This window comes from Periplaneta americana, chromosome 10 (assembly GCF_040183065.1).
Source record: "Periplaneta americana isolate PAMFEO1 chromosome 10, P.americana_PAMFEO1_priV1, whole genome shotgun sequence".
Classification (NCBI taxonomy): Eukaryota; Metazoa; Arthropoda; class Insecta; order Blattodea; family Blattidae; genus Periplaneta; species Periplaneta americana.
The window spans coordinates 130115322-130143227 of NC_091126.1; the positions used below are offsets into that span (position 1 = coordinate 130115322).

At 33.7% G+C, this 27906-nt stretch overlaps 1 protein-coding gene across 2 annotated transcripts in view; it reads right to left on the reverse strand.

Annotated features, from left to right (window-relative positions):
• Positions 1-896: 896 nt before the first annotated feature.
• The window catches only part of LOC138708027 (autophagy-related protein 101-like), an 83016-nt gene continuing 56006 nt past the window's right edge, over positions 897-27906 (reverse strand). For both annotated transcript variants that reach the window (XR_011334539.1, XM_069838144.1), the window contains one exon: positions 897-26362. Coding sequence is in view for 1 of the 2 variants with exons in the window: in XM_069838144.1 (XP_069694245.1) it covers positions 26279-26362 (84 nt within the window). In the remaining variant the exon portion in view is untranslated. The remainder of the gene's footprint in view (positions 26363-27906) is intronic.

Below are 27906 nucleotides of genomic sequence, written 5' to 3' on the forward strand. Positions count from 1 at the left end.
GTATGGTTAGCATTAGTTATGTGTTCGGCATATGTAGATGTATTGTGTCCTCTGGTTATTGCTTTAATGTTTTCTTTGTAGCGTGTTTGGAATGATCTGCCTGTCTGTCCAATGTAGAACTTGTCACAACTATTACATGTGAGTTTGTATACGCCTGTGTGGTTGTATTTATTTGTTTGTGTTGTGTGTTGAGATGTCTTTGTAGTGTGTTTTCTGTTCCGTATGCTATGTTGTATTTCTGCTTTCTGAATGAAGATGCGATCTTATGTGTGCCTTTTTTTTGTATGTTAGTGTGATGTATTTCTTGTGTTTGTGTTGTTTTTTTGTGTTTGTTAAGTTTTTGATTTGTCTTCCTTATGATATTGTCTATTATGTTTGGATTTTAACCATTTTCTTGTGCTATGTATTTGATTGTGTTCATTTCTTCATTGTAGTGTTGTTGGCTGATGGGTATGTTGAGTAATCTGTGTACCATTGTCCTGAATGCAGCATGTTTGTGTTGTATGGGGTGGTTAGATGTGTTGTGTATGTGTGTGGTGGTGGTGGTTGGTTTTCTGTATATTTTGAAAGTGTGTTTGTTGTCAACTTTTGTTATGGTGATGTCTAGAAAATTTATGGAGTTGTTGTTTTCAAGCTGTAAGCTACACGAGCTTATATGATAACACTAGTAAGTTTGCCATTTAATCAATCATTTATATTTAAGTGTTAAAAATAGTATACGCAAGATTCAAGATGGATGCATATTTATGTTGCATAATAAATGCCACAAACTATTACTTCTTTTTTTTTTTTTTAATCAATAAGGAACGATGTGTCTGCCAAAGGACAATAAAATTCAATGTTGCTGCAGCTCTATCTTAACTGAAGGGAATGTTTCAAGAACACACAAGCAAGAATGGATTGGACAGGTCATTGAAATATATTTACAAACAGCTTCATTATTTACAAAGTTTCGTGAGTTTGATTATCCTACATAACTCTGTACAATACAAGAATGACATAAATTATAAAACATACGATTGTTGCTTGCAAGCAAACATAATTGACTCGACAAAAATAACTTAAGTATGCAAGCACATAAAAAAGCCTCGACATTAAATTAGGAAAAATTGTTACATACTTGGTACAGAGAATCAAGAAGTTTCAAAATTAAAACAAAGAAAAGCTGTGGAACAACGTTTAGTAACACAGTAAAATATAATCACCTAATTGGCAATAGAAAATTAAAACATATAAAAGTCATTTTCTCTACATTATAGATCACATAACAAAATTCATTTACAACTTATTATCGTGTTAACCTCTATTTAGCATTTTACAAGGAGGATCTTAGGTAAGATTTCGTGTCATGTATTTAGGCTGTTAAGTTTTTCATACTTTTATCAATATTTCCAAATGCAAAAATATGATCAAATTTGCAGCTGCCATTAACAGTTCTGGTCCTACCCAAGATTCTCCCTGCATTCTGCAGTCAAGTACGGATCAAAGAAAAACCTGTTAAGATAATATACAAGATATAGGTGAAATAGAAGGAACATATACCAAATAAGACAAAATAATGGAATAGAAGACAGAAATAACATTCATCCAAATATAATAACAAGGTGTATAGGTAAGGCCATGTGGCATAAGGCCGATCAGCCTATTTAAAACTTGTCACAGTCCTGGTCTCCATAATAAACTTTTAGGAATACCTGGAGACCTACAGAAATTTACCCAACATAAAGATAAAAGGAACATGTCCATATATGATAGGGAGTTAGGAGTTTTTAGGATGAAAGAAACTGTAATTCAAGGCTTGTATCTGTGTTTGGGCAGACCTGCTAGTTAAACAATGCAACCACATAGCAAGTATTTGCTCGTGTATATGTTCGAACACTGTTAGGAACATGTTTTATCTAAGCACGATATTTAAGAATTTATCTATCTGAAAAATATGTTTAACTCAAATATACACTGATGGACAAAAAATTTGGGACACTTGAATTTTACTTTGTAAATATATTTAATAGGTCACCAATACATTTTAAATAGTGATTAATAAAATTATAATCTTACTATACAAAAAAAGAAAATGAGCATGACTTCATAACACCAACAATAATACCCATTGTTGTCACACTCGGCATAAGCAAAATTTTGTTCAAATCTAGATTGTGATGTTATTGTTGGTAATTGCTGGTGGTATGAAGTCATACTCATTTTCGTTTTCATACTATGTTACGTTTATAATCGTATAATTAAATTAATCACCATTTAAAACATATTGATGACATATTAAATCAGTGCTGTAGTTGAAAACAAATTTTAGGGGGTACTGTTGAAATCTCCTTGGTCAGACTAGACTTTATGTGGACTCGTACTGCACTTCTTTTCCAAAGTTACTTCTTCGTCATATATCCACATCTGCAGATCTCCTTAGAGATCACAGCCACAATAAAATTGCATATAAGATAAGAAATTAAATGCTGGCATTGTTGGCCAACACTTTTTAGGAACAAAAGTCTAGAAGAGTATTTCTTTTCTTAGTACAGTAATGCTTATTCACATTCTTTAGTTGAAATTTGAATAGAATCTATAATATGTAACTGGACTCAAGATTCATGCATGAACAAAAAGTAACAATATTTCCCTCCTCTAGCAAACTGCTAGTATTACGCCCGAGCAAGTTTTAAAATTAGCGAATCACTGGAGCAAAATTCTTGAGGTGCCATATCATAAAATTAGTGTTATGCGAAGACATCTACACAAGTTTTGATATTAGTGGATCAGTGCAGCAGATTTCTTGAGATGCCATGCCATAAAGGTAGTGTTAATTACTTATAGAAATACCATGGTGTTATGCAAGCTTGAAATTAACAAATCACAACTACTCTTGAAGTGCCAGACCATGGTTTTCGATAAAACAACGAATGGACTAGCATTTAAGCAAAGGATACGAGATGCCAGCTGTTACTTTTATGCGAGATATCAAAATCAAAATGTTTTTCAAATAGCTAACATCCTCCATTTCAAAGTATGTTAAAGTTTATTTAAACATAATATATTTTCGAGTCTATATTATTTTCCGGTATGCTAACAGCAAGTTTCATTTTAGACGGTATGGCATACCGGCCCAACTACAGCACTATATTAAATACAAAGCAAAATTCGTATCCCAAATTTTTTGTCCACCAGTGTATATAACCTCCATCAAAACTGTTATTGAGTAACAACTTACATAGATAGGTCTGTTTGATCTGAAATGCTATGCCACTATACGGAACAAAGTTCTCATTCAAATACAGTCAAAAAATGTGTGAAACACAAAACTAATCAGTGAAATGTGAAGAAAATCACAGAAATGAATGTTGAGTAAACTTTACTTTATATTCAGTCCATTCTAAGTTTAATTTCCTCAAATACAATCCTTATTTGTTACCAGAAAATTCATATAAGGGAAGTAGAAATAGTTTTAAGCTTCAACTGCAGACATAGTCCAATACACAATGTATCTCTCCTCTTAAAATTCTTAGTTTGTCACGAAATTTCCCCTTTTTACTATGTACGAGAAAGTCGGAAGAAGACTGTAGTTGCAGGAATGACTTGTAACAACTGTGAAAACAATATTTGCCTGTGTTGTTGAAGTTGATATATTCATATCAGGACTCCCACTATTAATATTTTACTGTAGAAGACGAAAAGATTGTCTGATATATCTTCATTTCATTCTAAATCTCACTACGAGCCCTACACAAATAACTAGGCAATCTGAATATATGAGCATTTAGAACTATGCTCAGCAAGGAGTTTATTATATTCTGCATTTAATGGAATGTGGGAATTAAAGGAATACAGTCTCTGTGTACTGCAGAAATAATTTTATTTAACACAAATAATGCCAAAAGCTGTCACGTGTAGATGTGACATAACTTTCACTCCTACCTCAAAGTTAGTGTTCTTGAATTTTAGGTATAACAAGGTTAAAAATATGTTATTCCAGAGAACATAAAATACAGATTTAATAATCTTTGTTTATCAAGTAAACTTCATATTTCATATATATCCTTCTATAATTTGTCACAAAATGGATAAATATGTGGCGTAAGCTGTTATGTACCTTTTATTAATAGGCCTTTTTCAATAGTAGAGGATGCTGTTGCACCTTGAAATGCTTTTAACATTTGATTATTTTTTTTTTTTTAATTTTGAAAAATGAAAAACTGTTTGAAATAATTATTGTGAAGATTCTTCTATAATTTCCTGTATGTATTTTCTTGTTTAAAGATCTATTAAGGATGGAAAAAATAAAATGAAGGGATATGTAATGTGTTCGAAGATACAACAGGTTCATGTACCTTGGAACATACCCTCTTGTAAGTTGGAACACATGGAATATAGGTGGGAATATAGCTGTAAAAACTGACAATCATATTTAAACTGTATTTGCCATCATAAACCAAAGCAGGCTTCTCTGATTTAGATTTTATTTCCTGGAGGAGCAATAACTGCTTCAACAGCATTCTTCAAAGCATCTGGATCAATTGGAGGCCTCTTATTTCCAGACTTACTTCGTGACAAGATCTTAAAATAAAAGAAAAACGAAAACCAATAGTATCGTGTACTTTGGAACATGTTCCATGGTACAAGATGTTTTGTGTTCAAAGGTACAAGAGGGTGCACGTTTAAACAAATATGGCTTCCAAAACTAGAGATTCGTATAAATCATGGAAATTAAAATATATTACTCACCAGATGATAGGGAACACACTGTACTTGATTGATAGTAACAAATACAATTTGGTTTTTGTTAGAAAACATATATCAATGAACGAAATGTTTACTTTTTGTACTAAAAAAAATTGTTTTGTTCACAGAACTCACAGTGTGCAATAAATCAAACCGAAACTACGACCAGAGCTACTTAGCGGCTTTCTCTACAATCTACTTCACTTTGAGTCCTCTAGGTAGCATCAAAAATTAGAATACAAAAAATGTTCAAAGGTACACTATGTTAAAGGTACAACAGTCTCCCCTACATAATAAAGGATGCAAGTGATATAACTGTGCAGATTGAAGGGGATATGGCATTTATAATAAAGTGCATGCTAATTAGAGGCTTATATTCTGTGTAGTTTGGCAACAATGTGTTGCCAGCTCACATATGAAAGCACAAATGCACTTGGTCTGAACAGCAAAATTCTGTCCCTTGTCACCCTAATAGGGTTGCTAGACTTTCTAATGGCAAGAAATAACGATACATGTTAATCTTTTTATTAAATTTGCAAGAAATCCGTCCATTTTATTGAAAAATTGCAAAAGGATAAATCATTCCTTATCGGTTTCTCTAATGTTGTTTAGTCAACTGTCCGAAGACAGATCTGAACCTCACAAGTGATACCAACAAGAACCACTCATGAGACAACTAAGCCAAGATATAATGGAGTAAGATGGTCATTTCCTTTCCCCCTCCATTGCATACATCGCCGACAAGCTACATATTACACTAATCAGACTTCAGATGGATACAAACAATTGTTTTTCCTCTGACACATGCCGTTAATTGAGGTGTACTGCCCATACATAAGCGGAGAGAACCGTTTCCTTGGGGGGGGGGGGGAGCAAACGAAAACTATAGAATCTCGATATAACGAGATTACCCGTTATAGCTTGACCTTGGTATAGTATATCGGAAATTGATCATTTAATAAAGGTATTATAAAACTGTAACAAAATACGAGTATACAGACAATTTTACTTTTTTTTCCTCTTGTACAGAATTGAGGGATCCGGAGGCTTGCACTACAGCCTGAAGCTTATTGTGCTTACCACTCCTACTTTGTGAATGATTCGGTAGCCGAATGGCTGTGCCCTTATACAAGTACATCATGCTGCACCGTGAACTTAACCCAGGCTATTGTATGGATGATATGTGAATTAATGATGACAAAATGAGTCTGAGGTCCAACACTGAAAATTACCCAGCAATTATACTTCAATTGGTTGAGGAAAACCCCCAACCAAGTAACTTGTCTCAACAAGGATTTGAATCTGAGCCTGCTCATTTCATGGACAAACGTGCTAATCATTACTCCACAGTGGTGGACCAATTTTACATTTACTTTATCTGTTTATTTAAAAAAGCAAGATATCATATGAAATGTAAATTCTAATTATTATATTTAATCTCGTCTTTAAGTTTACACATTATACAGGGATCACTTTTCTTTTTACTGCATTCTTGTGCAGTATGTTATTCATATTTCTCCAAGTGGCTGCTTGAACACTTTCAGAGTTCTAATACATCAGTACAGGCTGTTACAAAAAACATTACAGTGCTTCCATTCCTCAAAAGAGGTATAGAAATTCTTATACATTTAGAAATTTAAAATAAATATTATAGTCCAGACACATGGTCTGAAGACATTTCGTAATTTTAAGCACAGAAACTTACTGATAAACAAAAGCAAGAAAAATCTTTTGAATTCATTATTTTTTAACATTAATAGAAAAAAAAAAAGAGTTCGGCCAAGTTTAGGGAGGCAGTGCCTCCCCATGCCCCCCATAACTCCGCCTATGTGCCTATAATAAATGTACATATCAGCAAGAACCTCAATCAAAGGTATTTCTTAATGATAAGAGTAGAAAGTCAGAATACAGTGTTAACATTAAGGGAAAATTATTTTTTTCTGAAAAAAGTATTCATTTGGGACTAATATGTGTGTATGCATGTGCATATCCAATGCCCACCCACTTCACTTGCGTGATTCGGGTTCCACAAATTGCGGATAGATGGCAGAACTGTGATCCATTTTCTAGTTGTACACCACTTCAGCGGGTCACACTGTACATGTGTAGTATCTGTTGAGAGTTATGTCGTGTACTAGGGTGAGTGTATGTGTAAGTGTTCGTGTAAGTGTAGTGTCTGGAAAGAGTGATGATGATGAAGATGAGGAAGGGAGAAGGGGAAACCTGGTGCCGGCACATAGCCTACTCATGTCGAATAGCACCAAGAGGGCCGCCAGGCTTAACATCCCCATCTGACGGACGAATCACTATCAACAGTGACATATGCCTTCTCTTCATATGCACTGCAGAGAGATTTGGAATTTAACCCAGGCATATTGGTGCACAATCTAGCGATTAGAAGTTGTGCACCGCCATCTCTCCTAGTCCCGAGGTAGAAATTTTACATGAAAATTTCTGACACCACCGGGAATCGAACCCGGGCTGGCTAGTCTGGAGGCAGACACGCTACCACAGAGCTAACTCGGCGGATATTTGGGACTAATATGGTATCATAACATTTTGTTGCATTCTATCCCAGGAATAAGATGGTAAAATCTGCACAGTTTATTACTTGCACACTGCACATTCCTGTACATACATAAATAAATTTAATTTCTGCATTTATTAGTTCACATATATGGAACAAATGACTTCTGAGAAATCTGTTACGTATTTCAATTTCAAATCTATTTTGTACAAGTAAGTTATGCATAAACACAATACTTTTATAATGTCGTAGGTTAATTACCTTGTGTTTATGTAGCAATAAAATTATGAACTTACAGGAACTGACCATTATATTTTACAGATAGAAGCCTCTTGCAGTCTTGGGGAACGATAGGAAAAGGTCACCTCAAAAGTAAGCTGACGAATGATATAATCACCACCGATTCATACAATAAAGATCCTTCTCTTATTATTGAAGTATCTGTGAGTTACTCTACAAAAATATTCCACCTGAGTTATCATTATTACATTAGAATCCAAGCATTATTATTTCATTTGCTCACGCAACTATACAACAATTCTGCATTGTATTCAGGTCATATTCTAATATTCTTTTCTTGAAGGAGATTATTAAACAGCGATGTGGCTTACAATCATATTACGCTGTTTTTTTACCTGGTACTTTAATCAGTTCTGACATAATGTAACGTAATACAATTATGAACACTTTATGAAGCAGAAGACAAATTCATCTGTTAGTAGCTCTTTACATAGTAAATGACTTGACTGGTTAACACTATCATATTTCCTTCAAAATAAACTTTGACTCAATTTCAAACTAAACCTTAACAAAGGATAATAATTCAGTTCCTTAATACGAATAGGTACTCTAAAAGTAACTTAAAATTAAAACTAGGATGACATCAAAATTTCTCGATACTTCATACCAAACCCTAATCTCCAGTATTCATTATTTGACACTTTATAATAATCTCAACTCACTGAATTAAAAAATAACTGTCCTCTTTAATTGAATGTTGTATACAAAATAAAATAATTCCTACTCTCTCAGAAATATGGTCTTTAACAACGTGCAGTTTGAATATGGTTGGTTCATTAATTTAAGGAGCGACATAGGCTCAATTACACTGTTAAATGTAATGAATCACTAAGCCCACAATTTTTTAGCTATCAATCTGAAATTTGGTACAGGTATTTACAATGACTGACTCTATTATGATACTTAATTACAATACCTTACCATGTCAGGAAGCCTAATTACGAAGTCACCTAACCTAACCTGATATCACAAAATATAAGACACATTTTCTCTCATGATCTATTAAAGATATAGTTCTGAAATTTTGTATACATTTACTCTACATTATAATTACGTAACAAATACCTGCAGACAGAAATTTAAAACTTCAATTGGTTTTTCTTAAATAAATTTTCAAAAACGTAGTAGTATTTTTGAAAAAAAAAAAAAAATCTTTGCTTTCCCAAATTAAAGTTCTTTAAATATTCACCTAAAACAAAATTTCTATGGGGAAATTTGCATTATGCAACAATAACAGTGTGTGCAAAATTTCATTACATTATCTCAAATAGTTTCTGAGAAAATGTTCGTTATTTATTGAAAATTAGGTATTGCAGATAACAAGTCGTTAAGTTTGAATATGCATGCCACATGATTAATTTTTTTTTACTTCTTGTGATCCACAAGAACAACAACAGGCACTGGTTATAGCACACGTAAGATAAATCAATTATTCTAAATTCTGAAGAAATATCATTAAAAAAAATCAAAGAAGCTGAGTAGGCCTAATTAGTACATAAAGAAGGTGTGTGGCACTTATCAAGCCATGGCTCTTTAAATTTTAAAAGACTAACATTTGGGCCATAAAATTTTGTGGAGAGATTCCCAACACTATGTAATATTTTTTACAGTAGTTTTCAGAAAATGTGATTTTTGGTCAATTTGGACCTACATCTCCCCTAAAAAATCATGTTTATTGCAGTTAATGCGAAAAAAATAACAAAACTAAGTTCAACCATTACGTCCAATATTATAAGAATAAAGGCATTCTCTGTTTCAGTTCACATATAATATATAATATAATTTCAGTTTTATTGTTAATACCGAACAGAGATGAGTGTCAGTGGTATGAAGTTATCAAGAATATCCACGTCTCATTCCTATTTCATTCCAAATCCCAACTTTATTACCGGTACAATTTCAGTGATAAACAGCACATTCTGCTGATACAGCAGAATAATAAATAAATAGAAATAACATTTTCTTCTCATCCAGTGAGATAAGGTATAACAGAGTCCTAAGTGCACCTCCAGCTTGTGCAGGAATTAAAATTACTTAGGCTCAACCAAAAGCACTTTCATAATAAGTCTTGAGACAACTTTTCATAATAATTCAACTTAATGCTCATATCATGCAGTGCAAAGCTCTTGGTGGAGCTCTACTTCGCAAAGCATGAAAGAACTTCCAGCATAAGAAAAAATATTCCTCATCCATGACATGGTGCATGCGCTTACTCGGTATAATTGGATCACATTATTGAAAGCAATGACTCAACACAGTGACGTTTCCAATATCCTCCCAATATATTTGAATTTCATGGTGAAATAGTTATGAAGAATGGTTTGGTATTATTAACTGTCTTGAGATTTACTGTCTCTCGTGTTTCAGAAATACTTTCAGGTTCCATCATTAGGGCTTTACTACCCAAGACCTGAAAGGTTGTCTACCAAGAGTCCTGCAGGGCTGAGTATAAAAGCACAAATTAAGAGATAACCAGAGTCCAGCCCAGCTAATAGGCTATAATCCATCCAGTTCAAGAAAGAAACCTCATATACAGAATGCAGTTTGTATCAATTCGTGCTCAAGGAGTCTGATTGGTTTGCGGCATCTCTCTATCTACATAGTGACTTTTCCTCAGCATGTGTTCTGAGTATCACAGGGTGTTAGACAAATGCTGTATTCTAAGTCAAAATATATTAAATTAGAACCCCGTTATCTGAACTAAAGGGGCTGTTTTGGGAAACCTGTTTTTTTTTTTTTTTTTTTTTTTTGCATAATCAATGGTTGATAGTGCACCAACAATTGTTCAAACAGCGAACACACGTGGAACAAGTTATCACCTCTCATTCAGTAGTAACAGATTCCACAGTTCTTGGGGTATTTGGTAAAGAAGGGAACAGAAAGTACGTAATACGTAAACAAAGAATAATTTTCACTTGATAAGATCAATGTATTCCAGCTGGCAGCAAGAAACACAAAAAAGTGAACTGAGGGTTTGGAAAACAGAATTCTCTATTGCATTACTTAAACTCAACTACAACACTTCGACCTGATTTACACTCTGCCATAGTGTCACAATTGTGGGGCAGGCTTTGTTACCTTCCCTTCTGAATGTCGTCATTCTAGAGGTGGCCATTGATTGTATCTGTTAAAGAGTAGTGACTTATGAATGATGTAATCTTACAATAAATATATTTGAAATTGAAGTATAATGATTTATTTAACATAGATTTCATTATTTTATAACTCAGGGGGAAAAAAAGTTGAAATCTGAAATAATATATGGTTACTAATAGAAAGGCTAGATTTAAAGAGGTAAGGAAGTTAAGGATTGGAAATGAAAGTTTTGAGAAAGTGAGTCAATTTAAATATTTGGAGTTCCAACTAACTGAAAGGAACGAAATATACAAAACCTCTGTGACAAACTCTAAGGGGTGATAGATCTAACAATAAGGAACCCTTTTTGTTAAACAACCTATGTCTTTTGACGCGTCATTTCGAAGTTACAGTTGAAAATGTTTTTGCGCAGGCGTACGTCAATGTATGCGAATATGTGCACCCCTGTCTGTTTGTTGGGATGTTTGTAAGAGACGAGAAGGGTTGTTGTTGTTGTTGTTTATTTACGTTTAATGTTCAATACCTTTTCCTATCAGTTCAGTCTAATCATCAATTGAGAATGGATGTCTACTTTTCCGAGTTAGCAGACATGGTAATGTGTTATGGAGAAGCTTGCGGAAACGGAAGAAGAGCTCTCCACACGTAACAATAACAGTTTCAAAACAGAAATCACCCTCACCACACAATGTTTGCTCGACTTTTAACACCGCCTTCGAGACAATGGGTCTCTTCATCCCTGGCACATTGGTGGAAGACCGCATAGACATCCATTCTTAATTGATGATTACACTGAACTGAAAGGAAGAGGTATTGAACATTAAATGTAAACAAACAACAACAACCCTTCTCGTCTCTTACAAACATCTCAACAAATAAACGGGGGTGCACACATTCACATACATTGACGTACACCCGTGCAAGAACATTTTCAATGATAACTTCGAAACGACACATCAAAAGACATAGGTTGTTTAACAAAAAGGGTTCCTTATTGTTATATCTATCACTCCTCAGAGTTTGTCGCAGAGGTTTTGAATCACCCTGCATATGAAGATTAAACAGAGAGTGACTGTGGGTAACATGTTTCTATGCACTTCTTCCTCTTTTTAAATCTTCATTCTTATCAAGAAAGTCCAAGATATTAATTTATGAAACTGTGATAAAACCAGTTGTCTTGTATGGTTCTGAAATGTGGATGCTAATAAGTGATGACATTAATGTACTAAATGTATGGGAAAGGAAAATATTAAGGAGAATAGTTGGAGTTACAAACGATCAAGGGTTTTGGAGAACAAGATCTAATAAAAAATTAATGATGCTGTACCAAAAACCTGAGCTGGTCTGAGTAATAAAAGCAAAAAGGCTCAAATGGTTGGTGATGTGCTTAGAATGGACAATAGGAGACGTGTTAGGAGATTGGAAGGACATCCGGGAGGCCGGAGAATTAGGGGTCGTCCACGGACAAGACAGCTGGGCAATGTAGAAAATATTAAAAAGCTTGGTGTAAGAGGATGGAGGAGGAAAGGCTGGCATGGTCCAAAATTGTCAAGGAGGCCAAGATTCTTCAAGGGTTGTAGCACTGTGGAGTATGTAAGTAAAATTTAAAATCTAACAAATTTTACTCTTTTACACTGAGAAGTGTACTATGGTAGATGGCCAATCATGAGGCAGCATAGCACGTGCAATTGTTGACATCAGGTTTCACTCTTGGGTTGGATGGACAATACAAACTGTTCTCTCCAAAGTAGAATGTGACCAAGTGTAAATCTCATGTCTGAATCCATTGTTAAGAGTTAGTCAGCTGCTTTATAATACCTTCTTTCTAAAATTCATTTCTTATATCATTTGGTTCTTGTCTTTAATATAGAAATTTCAGTGACACTGTTTTCCCCACTAAGGAAGAGAAATCATTTCAAAAAATGGAACAGTATTGTGAGGGCCAAATAACTTGGTAGTTTCTGAGTAGTGTAGAAGAGAAAGAGGGGACCATCTCAACAGTTTAAAATCCATTTCAAAGGTGTTGCTGTTTTGAGGACTACTGTGAGTGTCAGTTTATTTAATAGAGTAGAGTAATGTGGTCGTGTTAAAAGTCTAACAAAGTGATTCAGAGCACAGGAGAAATTATTCCAAAAGGGATAAATATTTGTGATCAAGAAGCAGTTAACGCGTACTTGCAAAGCACTTCTACAAAAGCAACAGAAAAAGACCACACATTACATGGCTGTGAGCGAACAAATTCATCTCAAGAATTAGGAAAGTTATCAAGGAGAAGCCGAACAACCACTAAGGATATCAGAAAAGAAAGAAAAGGGTTTTTATTTATATTAATATTTACTTGTACATATTCTTGCACATTAGATGATTTCATTCCATAATAGTTATTTTGAAAGGCGAAAAATAACAACTTACGTAACTTCATAAAATGTATGTACGCATTATTATTATTATTATTATTATTATTATTATTAGTCCTGTACCGTAGCATCATGGTCTAAGGAATCATGCCTAGGACTTGTATACAGAAAGCACACAGGTTCAAATCATCATGGGGAAAGAAATTTTCTCATGAAATTTCAGTCAGTGTATGGGACCTGTGCCCATCCAGCATTGTGATTTCAGAAGTTATGATAGCAAAATTCAGTTACAACAACCAGCTATAACGGCTGGGGGGATCTTTGTACTAACCACATCGTACCTGCGCTCAGGTTAAATGAACATTCACCTCTGTGGAAGCATGTAGATTTGTTTTATGCTTTATTTATTTATTTATTTATTATTATTTATATTTTTTATTTTTACGGAAGGAGAAAAACGGGGAAAGTTGCAGTCTATTTCGACAGAAAAGTAAGGGCATGCATTGAGGTGAAGAAAAAAATTGTATCAACAGCGAGTAAACTTATTTGGGATTTACACAGAAAATTTACTAGCGGTGGAGTATGACTTCATATGTAGGTTTTGCTTGAAACAAACAAGGAATAAACAGAGGTAACAGACAAGAAAGGATACTCCAAATAATGTAGAAGAATTAGAACAAAGATACAGGGAGAAAGATTCCATAATGGGGAATGTTACAGATGAATTTATAACAAAGATTGGAGATGAAAATAATGAACTATCTGTTGATGTAAGCAAGTGATGGGAAAGAGAACAACAGCAACATTGGAAGCGACATTTCTTTCCTTGAAATTTAATGCAATTGTATTGTTAGTCTTTCAGGTATGTAAAAAAAAGTACCTATAACTAAATGTATGATGTAGAATATAGATTAATAGAATAGGCTATTCATATATCTCTGTAGTCCATAAAAACAATTTAATTCATGTTATAATTTTGTATATTACAATTCTGCAACCTACAATTCCAGAATAACAACTAAGAGGGAGCAATGTACTCTACTTGACTGTTCCATTGAACTCTCTGCTGATTAACCCATACTGAATCTTCAGTGCATGAGAACTCGCCTGCCAAGTTAAGTGGCCCTACCAGTAACAAATCCATTATAGTAGATGAAATATGTATTTGTATTTTAATAATCTCCTAAAATTATGGAAGAAACATGAGAAAGATTTGTCAATGTTATTGAAAGTTACAAGACATTGTGTATTCAGGCAACTAGTGCACCTTGTGAATATGCTTTAGTGAAGTTGGTATGATATTAATAAACTGCCGCAGCCAGCTAGACTCAGACCACATTAGTAATCTACTAATGCTCAACAATATCTGTACAACTATATCAGTTTCAAAGCAGTGAAGAGTTGTGCTCATGTTTTAGCCACTAAATTTATTCGAAAAGTTTATTTCCATCTTTGACCTTTCTGTTTGATGATTATACTGAATCAAGTTATTAGAACATTATCACTATCATTTATTTAATTAATTATCTTTTTATACTTTCGCCATAGATGTATGTATGGAAGATTGGTATAGTTACCTAGTGATAAGTTAAAATACAATTATTTGCGACATTTCCAACTAAGGTTATAAAGCAAGTAAGCATTTAAATATTTCTGAATTAACATTGTCTACTAAACAACAAAAAGGGAAGAAAGAAAATATATTTAATTCTCCTAAAGTAAAAGTTACAGATGCTTAAAATATTGATGAACATTCAATAAATAATTATTTAATATTTGTAAAATACCTTTCTTTTCGGTATAGTTTTTTTAATTGGTTATTTTACGATGCTTTATCAACGGCTATGGCTATCTAGCATCTGAATGAGATGAAGGTGATAATGTCAGCAAAATGAGTCCAGAGTCCAATGCCGAAAGTTACCCAGCATTTGGTCTTATTGGGTTGAGGGAAAACCTCGGAAAAAAACCTCAACCAGAAACTTGTTCCAACCCAGGCCCACTCATTTCATAGTCAGGCATGCTGTTACTCCACAGCGATGGACTCGATATAGTTAAGTCATTCATGAAGGCCTTGCTTGGGTTTGCGATAGGAGAAATGTCGTCACAACAGATGCTGCTTGAGTGAGGAAAGTCTACAAACCCAGCATGCTCGTCAAATGAGGTATACTACAGTTCAAGCAAGAGAATTCAGATTCAGTTGAAGGATTAGAATATTTCCAAGAATAGGTGAATCTTTACCGAGTCTAGCTATTGTTTTGCACAACTCTACTGTCTAACCTCGAGTCCATTATATCTGTATAGTATAGTAGTATAGTAGTATAGTATAGTATAGTAGTATAGTATTTATTAGCTGTCATTATAGCAAAAGCTAATGACATTGTCACTGGCTAGCCCATACAACTAGAAACCCGTAAATAGTTCCAAAATTCGGACACAGCTGGTAATTCGAAATTATTCTTCAGAATCCCCCTAATATTTTACAATTCATTTTAATATCACTTTCCCTATTTCTTCAAGAATTAATTTTAAAATGAAGACAATTACAAATATTTAGTTAACATGTCTACCATCATATCTGTTCAAAGTTCTGTGTCCGACATTTTGAATATAATGTTATCAGAGGAAAATTTATTAGAAATCAAATGATTTTTAATACAATTATAAAAAGTAAATAACATACAGGACAGAAACATGGCTGTTGAACTCAAGAGCAAAATCAAAATTACTTTCGATAGAAATGAATTTCTTGCAGTATTCTGCAAAAATTTCTAGAAGAGGTAAAGTAAGGAACAATGTGATTAATGAATTAAAAAAAAAAACCAACCGTTAAAATGGAATATAAATGTGTGTGTGCGTACACGCGCGTGTGTGTGTAAAGAATGATAGAAGATAGATTTTAAGAAAATACTAAAATGGATTCCAATTGGTAGGAAAAAAAAAATATGGACGACCTAAAATTACATGGATGGATGGCATTTTAAGCAGCATGCAGAAAAAAGGACTGGAAGATGGCGATTGGAATAACAGATAATGTTGGAGAAGAGCAACAGAATTTTAACTGGATGCAGAAAGATGTAATAAACATTGTAAAACTGGCTAATTAATAATAAACTAACTTCACATAACATGAAATTTTGATTTACTTTTCCCATATGTAATTTTTTGGTACTTATTGAAGGTACAGACCAAAAGAATATAGTACAGAAACTCTTTAATGCTACTTCTTAAGGTAAAGGTTTGAGCACATACTACAACATTCTGAAATTTGTTTTGCTTTTAATTATTATAGTGCTACAGGAGGCATTTCTTCTTTAAAAACATCATAACTCTGCTCTGAGTTTCATACTGGTCAATGTGAGAATATGGGTAAACAAAAATAAATTCAAAACTTTTTAGTTAGTTTTGAAGAAGAATGGCAGAGAGTTCAGTTGGTAGAGCAATTAGCTACAGAGTGAAGGTCCTGAGTTCAATCTCAGATGGTGGCGAGAATTTTCCCATTGCCAGAACTTCCAGAGCAGCCTGGGGTCCACTCAATATCCTGTCAAATTGAATACCAGGTTTTTCCCAAGGGTAAAAGTTGGTCAGAGGTGGTGCTGACCACACTACCTCATTCTAGTGCCGAGGCATGAAAGCATAGAGCTCTATCTCCATAGTGTACGAAATGAATCTTTACCTTTGGAAAAAGAATAAACAAGTACTGCTCTTATATCTGTTAGTCTTGAGTAGGCACTAGGTTCACATGAAAGGAAAGTATTAGTTTGGAAAACGTATTATATAACTTTCACATGTTAAATTTTATGTTTTCTTGTTAACATGTTTCGGCCTGCTGTTTGCCATCATCAGAACTGATTGGTGCTGGTCTTGGCGCCTTTTGTTTCGTTTTATGTGGGGGTATGTTTGTGTAGCGTAATGTGGAGTCAAAGAGTGTGTGCGTTCTGAAATCGAGTTGTGTGTTTGTATATTTCGTATTGTTCTAGTGTGTTTAGTTTCTTGGCTTTTTGGTTGGATGTGTAGAATTTCCATATCTGTGTTGATGTCTCTGTATGTGTGGTTAGCATTTGTGATGTGTTCTTTGTAACGTGTTTGAAATGATCTGCCTGTCTGTCCTATGTAAAAGTTGTTGCAGGTGTTACATTTGAGTTTGTATATGCCTGTGTGGTTGTATTTGTTTGTTTGTGTTGTATGTGTGTTGAGATGTTTTTGTAGAATATTATTTGTTCTGTATGCGATGTAATTTAATTTCTTGAATGAGGTTCCAATTTTGTGTGTGTTTTTGTATGTTACAACCACACAGGCGTATACAAACACACAAATGTAACACCTGCAACAACTTCTACATAGGACAGACAGGCAGATCATTTCAAACACGTTACAAAGAACACATCACAGCCATAACAAAACATACAAAACACTTCCACATATGCAGAACACATCACAAATGCTAACCACATATACAGAAACATCAACACAGACATGGAAATTCTACACATCCAACCAAAAAGCCAGAAACTAAACACACTAGAACAATACGAAATATACAAACACACAAAAACACATCCAAATGAAATTCTCAACACACAACTCAATTTCAGAACACACACTCTCTTTGACTCCACATTACACTACACAAACACCCCCACAGGAAACGAAACAAAAGGCGCCAAGACCAGCAACAACCAGTTCTGATGATGGCCAACAGCAGGCCGAAACATGTTAACAAGGTAACAAAATTTAACACGTGAAACTTATATAATACGTTTTCCATAGTGATATAGTGTTTAAAAGTTGTGTAATCACGATGTATGTAGAAAGTATTAAGTTTAGTGGGGTTATGAGGCTCTAAAGAGAACATGATGAAATGTTTACTAGGAGCCTGGAAATGTACACCAGCCATGAGACAGGCTAAACTCCATATTGGAGAACCAAAATCTGATTCAACTAAACAACTCCTGGCTTTGGAAAGAAGACTTTTAAGATGCGTAACCAGACTTCTGATGGACACTGCTATCTCAATAAGCACCTACATATTGTTGGCTTACTTTTAAAAGCTCTTAACTGCATTTGAGAAAATTGTAAAAGACAGCAAAATAACTTATTTCTGTTATACTCCAACTAGCAACAGCTATGTATTTATTTTAAAAATTCAGAAACATTTGCAGACTTGCGAGGTTTTATCAGCAGACGCAATTTCAAAATATACACAGATTTCTAGATTCGGGAAAAATTGGACTTACGGGGTTTTAGGAGTAAGCAAACGATATATTGGGCCTTAATGATGACCCAACTTGTAGGAAATGTGGGATGGAGATTGAGTCACCTCCTCACATTTTGCTGGATTGTTCACGTCTAACTACGAGAAGTAATGAAGTGAGAGGTGAACATAATGACACAGAAATGACCAGGCTTATATAGTCATTCTTCCTTTACATAAGTACTGGCTATTAACAAATTCCGCCAATGTCTAAGTTCAGGCCTAAGAAATATGAAAGATCAAGAAAGAATGAAATCAAGAATAAAAGAGAGGGAATAATGTATTGTAATTTGGAAGATAAAGTTTATAAGTAGAGACAGGATTTCCATGCAAATGCATGTTTTTATGTAAGCTTGCTACAGTTCTCAAACTTTGTAAATATCCGTTTCATGGCTTAGTGATTCGAAATACATATACTTTTTCCGTGCATATTTGCATGTTTTGGTCTTTTTAGTGGTAAATTCATGCATAATGCATGTTTTTTAGATTTTAAGTTTAATAATGCATATTTTGAGGTTTATGTTGCACATTACGTCCATTTTTATAGTTTCATTGCATATTTTATATTAAATCGAATGATACTGCATTTTATAAATGTTGCCTTGTAGAGTTTGGTATTTCTGAGCTTACAATATTTGAGTATATGTGCTGAAAAATATAAGTGAAATGCTAAAGGTTTGCAGGGTTTCTACCTGAGGACTTTGAATCTTACCAGCTAATCCTCTCGTTGTATTGTCACACTGGAATTCCACACTCCTGTTCTATACAAGTCTTATCCTGAGACTAAAATTATTATTAGAAGGATGCCTCTTCTGCTCCCTCCCATACTTCGTAGTTTGGCAACAATAGCACTAACATACTTTCCCTAACATGCCTTTAATTTGGAAAGGTAGATAGGTAGAAGGTCTGTAGTAGGCTACATGTACAGGGGTTTTGTGAATTAGCTACTGTGTGTTCTGTGGTGATCTGTGAAGTGTTGTAATGCCCCCGATTAAATGTTCGACAAGAGATCTTGTGGCACAGTGGATCAAGGGGAAAGAATATCTTAGAAATTTGGAAAGACTGTTAGTAGTACATTGTGCCATTCGAAAATACAACGTAAGTTACAATTTTGATAGTGCATATTTTCAGTGTTTTTTTCCTTCATTGTGCATATTTGGTCATTTGATAGTGCATGGATGCATGCATAATTTACGATTTGATAATGCATGAAAATCCTGTCTCTATTTATGACTTATAATCATATGAAAATAGAGAGAGAGAGTAGTACGTCCAGTTAGGTGGACGCAACAAGAGACTGAGAAGAAGCTCAATGTGTTAAGTTTGTGGACTACAAAATGACCGATTCAACCTATAGACAGCAATGCGTGTATTTTCATAGAACAATACAGAGCAGTTTTTGCATATGTCATTTCTCCATTCCAAACACGAGAAAGAGTGACTTCTTAAGACAAACAAATTACCGCAAGATTTACAAAGTTGGGTACTAATGCCAAAGACTAGTACAGAATTACAATCATTGAAGTAAATTCTGATACTTGTAACTGAACACAAAAACACAATCTAAATACGTAAATTCAGGTGTACAATTCTCAATAGGGGAGGGGAGAATGTGTTTCTGAAATGTGAACAACATTTCTTTGATGGATACGAGAACATGCTGAGTGATGTATGACAGAAAAATATTTTATATTTCATATCTGCATACAGCTTCGGAGCTTTAGGAACAAGATCAATGAAATATAAACCTGCACAACAGGACACTTGTATGGTTTAACAAACGAAAGCATTCAGGAATTAGAGTACAAAATATGATAAAAGAAAACAAATTTCTGGAATCATACTCAACAAAAACGAAAACTGGAGGATGAAACCTGCTTCATAAAGACTCCTTCAGATAAAGTGATGGAAAGACTGAATATTGGCAGTTAATGAAAATATTTATTTGATGGACATGAGAACATGACGAGAGGGATGACAGAAAAATATGTTACACTTCATATCTGCATACAGCTTCAGTGCTTTAGGAACAAGAGTAATTAAATATATCGCTTACACAACAGAATATTCGTAGGGTTTAACAAACAATAGCATTCAGGAATTACAGGGTACAAAATATTATAAACAAGACAGATTTCTGGAATTTTCAACAGAAACGAAATCTGAGATAATGAATTCTAGTTCATCACAATTTCTTCAGATAAAGCAATGGAACGAGTGAATATTGGCAGTGAATGAAAATATTTAAAAACAAAGGAAAATAATTATATTGTTTAATCATAAGTAATGAAGAAATAAATGCCTTCTAAAACCACCAGACTTTTCTGCTGCCTGTTCTTTGATGGTCATTCTCAACACAAATGTTTTACATATTCATTTACAGAGTCGGGCTTGTTGGGGATGATCAAGCAGAGTAAATGGACAGGGTTATCAAACACTTGGAAGTTCCGAGATAGTATAATTAAATAACGGTAAACAAATACATTCTATTTGATATCCTTTGTGAGCACCTCTCATTGGTGTTATTATTAACATTTAAATTTTTTTGTCAACAATTAATTTTGGTAAATTGTTTATAGATATTTGCTTTCTGCATTTTTGCGTCAAATAGACGTTTATGTTGTTACTGTCACTGTCAGCCTGATTTCAACTTCTGAGTTCACATAGCATGAGTAACATTGCCACAATAATGCAGTCTACAACATTTAAAGCTTGTTAGATGTAAAAGTCTGGATTTTTCCAAGTTGTCGTGAAAGATCAGTATTTGGTATTTACTTCTCTAATGTGTGTCTTAACATTAACTGACAGAGAACGTAACAGTTTGTGCAGCAGATGACTTTACATAACAGTTAATCCTATGGCCAGGAGAAAAAAGGTCTTAAGTAAAAATTTTATACTTTTCAGGAGAGCAGTAGAAAGATTGAAATTGGTGTCAATTATAGAGTTTTTTAATCAAGAGGTTTTTCCTGGAAATTATTTGTTTATATTTCTTCTAAAATAGGTAATGTTGCTCATTTAACAATTTTCTTGATTATTTCCAAAAATAGCCACACTTAAGCCCTTTTAAGACTAGAACTCAAACTGAGTAGAAGGGATTATGTAAACGTTTAAAAGGAAAGGGTATGTGATAAAATGGCTAAAATACAAGTTAGACATTTTTAATAGGGAAGCATGGAAAGTAAACATGTGATGGTTTGTAAGCAATAAAGTATTAAATATTCTCAAGTCCTTTATTCTGTGTATGCTCGATTCAAAAAGTACTTAGGACATTTGGCAACGCTCTATAAATCCAGTCAGGAGTCTTATTTGACTTGATTGTAGAGAATTGTTTCTGCTTTCAGAATATATAAAAATCTCATTTTCACAAAAAATTGACTTAAGACCTTTTTCCTCCTGGCCACAGAATTAGTTAGTTCAATGATATGACCTTTCAATTTTTAACTTTCAGATAACACAGCATAAATTCGGGTGTCTCCATTTATTGAGACCATCATTTATTTTTTAAAGAATTTAGTCACAGCAACTGTTGGGTTGTTGTTTAGTCAAATGTCCGAAGACAGGTCTGAACCTAACAAGTGACACCAACATGGCACCACATGAGACAACTAGGCCAGGAGATAATGGAGTAGGGTGGCCATTTCCTTTCCCCCCTCCATTGCATACATCGCTGATTAGCTACATATTACACTAATCGGACTTCAGAATCGTTGGGTGATGAATATAAAAAGAAGTGCAGAAGAACTTAATTCGGAATAGTGAAAGACATCCACGATTCTACGAAAATATTTAGTTAAGAAATATTGAGAATGAGGTTTGTTTTGGAGGCTAAATTCAAGGATAACAAATCGGCGAGCATTAGCACTGATTAGACGCCTAACAGCAGGAACTTCAAAAGAGGGCTGTTGTGCCACTGATGATGGTGATGGTGATGGTGATAACGGTTTTGAGAGCAACACACAAACTCCAACTTATTTATTGAGCGAATATATTTTTGATTATCACATAGATGTTAAAGCGGAACTGAACAGTCTTATTTTTCGCAAGTTGCCAATGATAATCTGATTGATCAAAGAGCTCTGATAAACACATATGACCCAGTTTTGTAGCTAAACATTTATGAAAGAATGTCTCGTGGAGTAATGCATATTAAGACATTGTTTCTTCGTGGATAGGAAAATATGCAGGTTGAAAACAACTATAACTTCCTCATCACATTTCCACGAAATGTGACACTGCTTCAGTTCAAAGTCCCATATTACTGAGGTTTTAATGTTCACGATATACAAAGCTTGTTAAAAAATGATCCAAATTGATTATAAGGGAGTCTAATCAATTTTACTCACGGTGCTGAAATGATTAAGACCAGCTCTGCTTATTTATTATTTCGATGTATGCAAATTCTAAGTAACATGTCTTTCCTGGCTAGAAAAATTGCATAAGACTGGGCGCATCAGTTATTACTTGTCCTATAAAGTACATGTTCTTCTATTTCTCACATAAACCATTATTAATCATATATATGAAGGCATCTGACAAAACATATTTTACACGAATGTAAATTAACCACTTCAGTAACAGAAGCACCAGAAACTTAGAGAATATTAAACAAATGTACTTGTCTGGACACCAGTGTAATTGTGGTACTTCATGCCAAGAATCATTGGACAAAATTGCTAAGTTAGTGAGTATAATTGTATCATACATGAGATTTTTATTGAATGGACAGCTTTCTTTCCTATATTTCAGATGTATTGTCTACATTGAGATGAACTTCCCTACAGACAGGGTAAAAAGTCTTAACTATTACAACTACAATGGCTCTACCCTGTTCTATCCTATGTAAATGAAAAAAAGACTGGATTTTTTTTTTTTCAAAATATGCTTCACATTAATGCAGCATTTGGAATAAAAAATTCCATCTCAACAAATTTAATGTGTCACTGTTATATCTATGCAAATTTCTAGATCTATTTGCCATATTATCTAATTACAGAGAATAATTCAACCAAACCAAATGGTTAAATAAATAAAACCATACACAACAGTGCTCCAGGGTTTCCTCAATCGAGTAGCTTATTTCCAAACCTAATACTTCACTTTTCACAAATTTTACAGGAAAGACGGAAATCGGTCATTCTGTTTTGTGACAGTCGATTTTATTAATTTTTTAAAATTGAATCTTTTAAAATTTCTCTACTTTTTTCATTCAAAATTATTTCCAAAACGAAATATTAATTTCCTAAATTTTACATTGTAAAAAAAATGAAATAGATGGTTTTGGAAATAAAATTGAAAATGGCACACTTTGGTAACAATAATGTGCTCATGTTTGAGAAATTTGTAAAAATTGAAATGTAGAATAATTTATTTATAACACCAAGAAACATATCACAAATACTGTATACTGAAAGGAACATAAATAATAATCAGACAGTTCAAATATCTAGATACAAAGTTATATCAAATCTTCATTTAGAAATTCAATGTTGCCTGGCATTCCATCACCTTCTTGTTTTGCAGGCTGGACTCCCAAATCTTCTTTGTAGAAATCTATTTGATCCCATTGATGTTCCATGGCCTGAAGCAGCTTTTTGACGTCTGATATCTTAGGCAAACTTGCTTTGTTTGAAGAATTGATGGTCCTCAAGAAAAAAAATAAATAAATAAAAACTGTTCCTCAGAGGAAATGTATGCTTCACAATCTTATGGGTAGTTCTAACATCAGAACAGTATATACTCCTAAATGTTATTCTGCTGGATAAAGAGTCTGGAAGTCCCAAAACTTTTACGTCAGTGATTATGAAACCTTTATCTGTCTTTAAATGCTTCTCACACCCTCTCTTTCAAACAACAAAATTAGTGTCGGCTGTTGTGAACACAGTTCCCACTTTTGAAAGTATATCATCATACTGGTATGGATACAGAATAGTTTCTTCCTTCTTTATCTTCCAATCCACTTCCTATGCACGATTGGCAGGCATGTAGGAATGTCCGCACATAGGGAAGAACCATTCAAACTGCAGTTTCTTCTGTTGGCAGAACTGAATCAAGGAAGTGAACACGGTGTAGTTCTTATTTTGGCCAACACAGGAATCAGAAAAAAATCTAAGTCTCATCACATTTTTCAAGTATTTCTTACTTTTTATATTGTTGAGGAAGTGATTCAAACAGGAAGTTACTTCATTGCAACCTCTACTGTGCTCTGTCTCTAACCATCTGTAGAAGAATACAGTATCCTTGTTCAATGATTTTTCTTGTGTATTTATTACTATACCAAATGTGACTAAAGAGAACGCTTATCATAAAAATCAGATTTATTATTTTTTTTTTTCATTAACTTCGATAGTAGATTTTGGAAATAAAGGAGGTTTTGCAACAAAAAATGAATAGCATGATATGGAAATAAAATTACACTTCATACCATTGAGAACAGTAGATTTCGGAAACAAAACGAATTTCTAGCAGTATTTTTCAACATAACATGGTAGATTCTGGCACAAAATAACCTCACCAGTGTATTCAGGACGTGAAAATCTATAGAGTTACTTATACAGTGTAAAATCGAGTATTTAAAAAAAATTGCAGGTTTTGGAAATAAGCTACTCCAATTGGCAGTGTTTCAGACTATGTGCCATTAAAGAAAATGAATATACATATTTCGAATGTATTATATGACAGCAGGCCACTGCCACAGCTCAGGCAGTAACATGTTTGTCTGCTGTTCCAGAGTTGTATTCAGGCGTGGGCTCGATTCCTGCTTGGGTTTATTTTTTTCGAGATTTTACCCAACTGCGAATCCTTCACCCATCTCGCCAAATACCACCTCACTATCACCAATTTCACTGACGCTGAATAACATAGTAGTTGATGAACCATTGTTAGATAACAGAATTAAAATATTCATGACAGCACTTTTATTACTTTTATAGTACACCCCAAAAATTAGCTTCTCCTATCTCACAGCAAGAAATACCCATCTCTTTATGAACCACTGGTAATGCCAATATAACATACTGGAAAAGCGTCACCCTATGAGCATAACCATTTTGGTTGGTTGAATTGTAAGATATCATTTAGTTCACCAAGTGTTAATCGTTAGTCTATAGAAATACACTGCTTTTCTTATTTTTGATATGATTCTGCAAGGAAATCATCTCATCACAGGAACTGTATACATATTCTTTTCACTCATTCCTTGGTGGCCAAACAAGTATTTTAAGATAGAAGTTTTTCCACATTAATATATACTGTATGTTCAAAGATTTGATCGATGCAATAAAAGCTAATCTTCTAAATTTAAATAAATAATTTATATCACTATACTTTCAGTATATCTCACAGTAACACTCCTTACTATAATGTTCTTGCGTGGTTATTAATTATTGGTGTATTTCCCATGTTCATTTCTGAAAGTGGTTTAGAAGCATTAAAACTATTATTTTGTATTTTAAAGATAGTGCATAAAAATCATATAAAATATGTTTTGATCAATGACATAAACAAATATGCCGAAGTCAAATTGTTAAAATATAAATCAAAAGATACTAAACAGTATTAAGAAAGTAGAAGAAATAGAATAGCTACTTAAAATCACTGTGGTCACAACGATTTAAAAAGCTGCAATATAAAATATTATTTTTCAGACTAGAAGTTGTTACCTCATTTAGGGACATAATATTAAAAAGCACATCGAGGTGTGTTAGAAACTTGATAGTTGGACTAATTCTAACGCTTCTATCACCCATTTTCACCCTTAACTACAATATTTTACAACTGTCTTCAAAACACTCACATATATGTCTAACAAAATTCATCATACAATATTTACAATTCTAGGAAACAATAAAATAAAATAATTAAAAAATCTGTCTCATTCTTCATAACAGACAATTCCTCAACACGCCCGAATCACATTATAAATTGTGCACAAAACACTGTTAGTGTTCACTATTATTTTCTGGGCCCCAATTGAATTAGGAAAAATTCCACCTATGAACTGCTTCCTCAAACACACATTCTTATTCAGAGAGATAAAGTTTCTTTGATTAATTTCTTCATTGTTGTGCCTACAGATGTATTTGTGGGACCAGATGTTGTAAATGATACCTGAAAAATAAACACATGTTATATATTATATAGGTAGCAAGTTAAAAGTCAAATTATAGTTGAGCATGCAAGAAATATCACTTTGCCTTCTTAAAAAAACACGCAATATTATGTGAAACATTATATAAAAAATTTAATGTATTATAATTTCTCATTGTTTCCATACATTTTTCTGGCGAGAGCACTGTTTTCTTCTCTTTCTTGAGGGACTACTTTGTCAAAGAATAGGTCATGATCTCGTTTCCCTGCAGTATTCATACCTAACTGTTCTTTGTAATAAATGTTGTCTTTCCAGCAATAAGGATAATGATTTAATAATAATTTCTTTCTTAACCCTATGTCCATTATCATTGTTTTGTGGAATTGCAATTATTTAGACTCTTCAATCAATTTACTGTGTGATCATATTAACAAAACATGCAGAAAATATGCGAACTAGCTACCGCAGTCAACAAGGTGCGTGGGTGAGATTGAGAATTGGACACTTGTCTCTTGCATGGGTTGGGCTATGGTATACAGTGTGCATACATATTCTTCCTCCTAGCATGTGATTTATGCTTGTTAGTTTTTGAGAACTTCAAAAGAGAATGTGATATAAACGATCAGACCTACTATAATTGACAGTGAGGGCCGTGAAATAGCATATTTGCTCGCATACTTTGTGCCACTGCGTATTTTACGCACCCTAATTTTTAGAGGATTATTTTGAACTTTAATTTTGCTTTGTGTGTTTTCCGCACAAATTTTATGTACAATTTTTTTTTTTCAATGTAGTATGAATTTTCCTTCCCTAAATTCCATTGCCAATACTTGCATTCCATGGCATTGTTCATTGACCAGTATCCAACTCAACTACCTGGTTCACAAAGAAACCCAAATAATGTTACATCAGTACTGATGCTTGTCCTTGTAAATTACCCCTAAGGGGAGTGACTGTGACAAGTTTTACTGTTTAACAGGTATCGTGCAGTTGTCACTGCAACATGAAGAATCCATCGATCAACCACCTATAGGCCTAAACTCGTACAATTTGCTCAATTAAAGACTACCTATTGAGAATGCTACGTCTGCTATGTACTTTGCATTCATTATGATTGTCATATACCCATTTAATTATTATTTATAATTCAAGATTACCAGTAGTCTTAGGTGACAAAAGTACTGTATTCTTAATTACTCTATACCTGAATAAAACCCAGATCAAGAAGTCTAATTTTAAAAATTCGCATATTTTATGCAGCAGAATTTTTCAAACAGCCAAAATAGATTAACAAGTGCGCAAATTACGCGAGCAAATACGGTAATAAAAAATACAATAAAATATATTCATGAAGAAAAATCAACTGGGAAACTGAAGTATCCCATTGGCCATGCTATAAAAACACGCCACTCTACTGAAAGTCTAAATCCACGATTTGTAAAGTAAGAAAAGAGTCGAGATTAGCAAATATTTATGATAAAAGAGCTTACGTCCCCAAGAAAACGAGCTCTAAGAAAACTATTGTCCTTGAATTGAACTTACAGAGTGTGTAATTCGGCAGAAT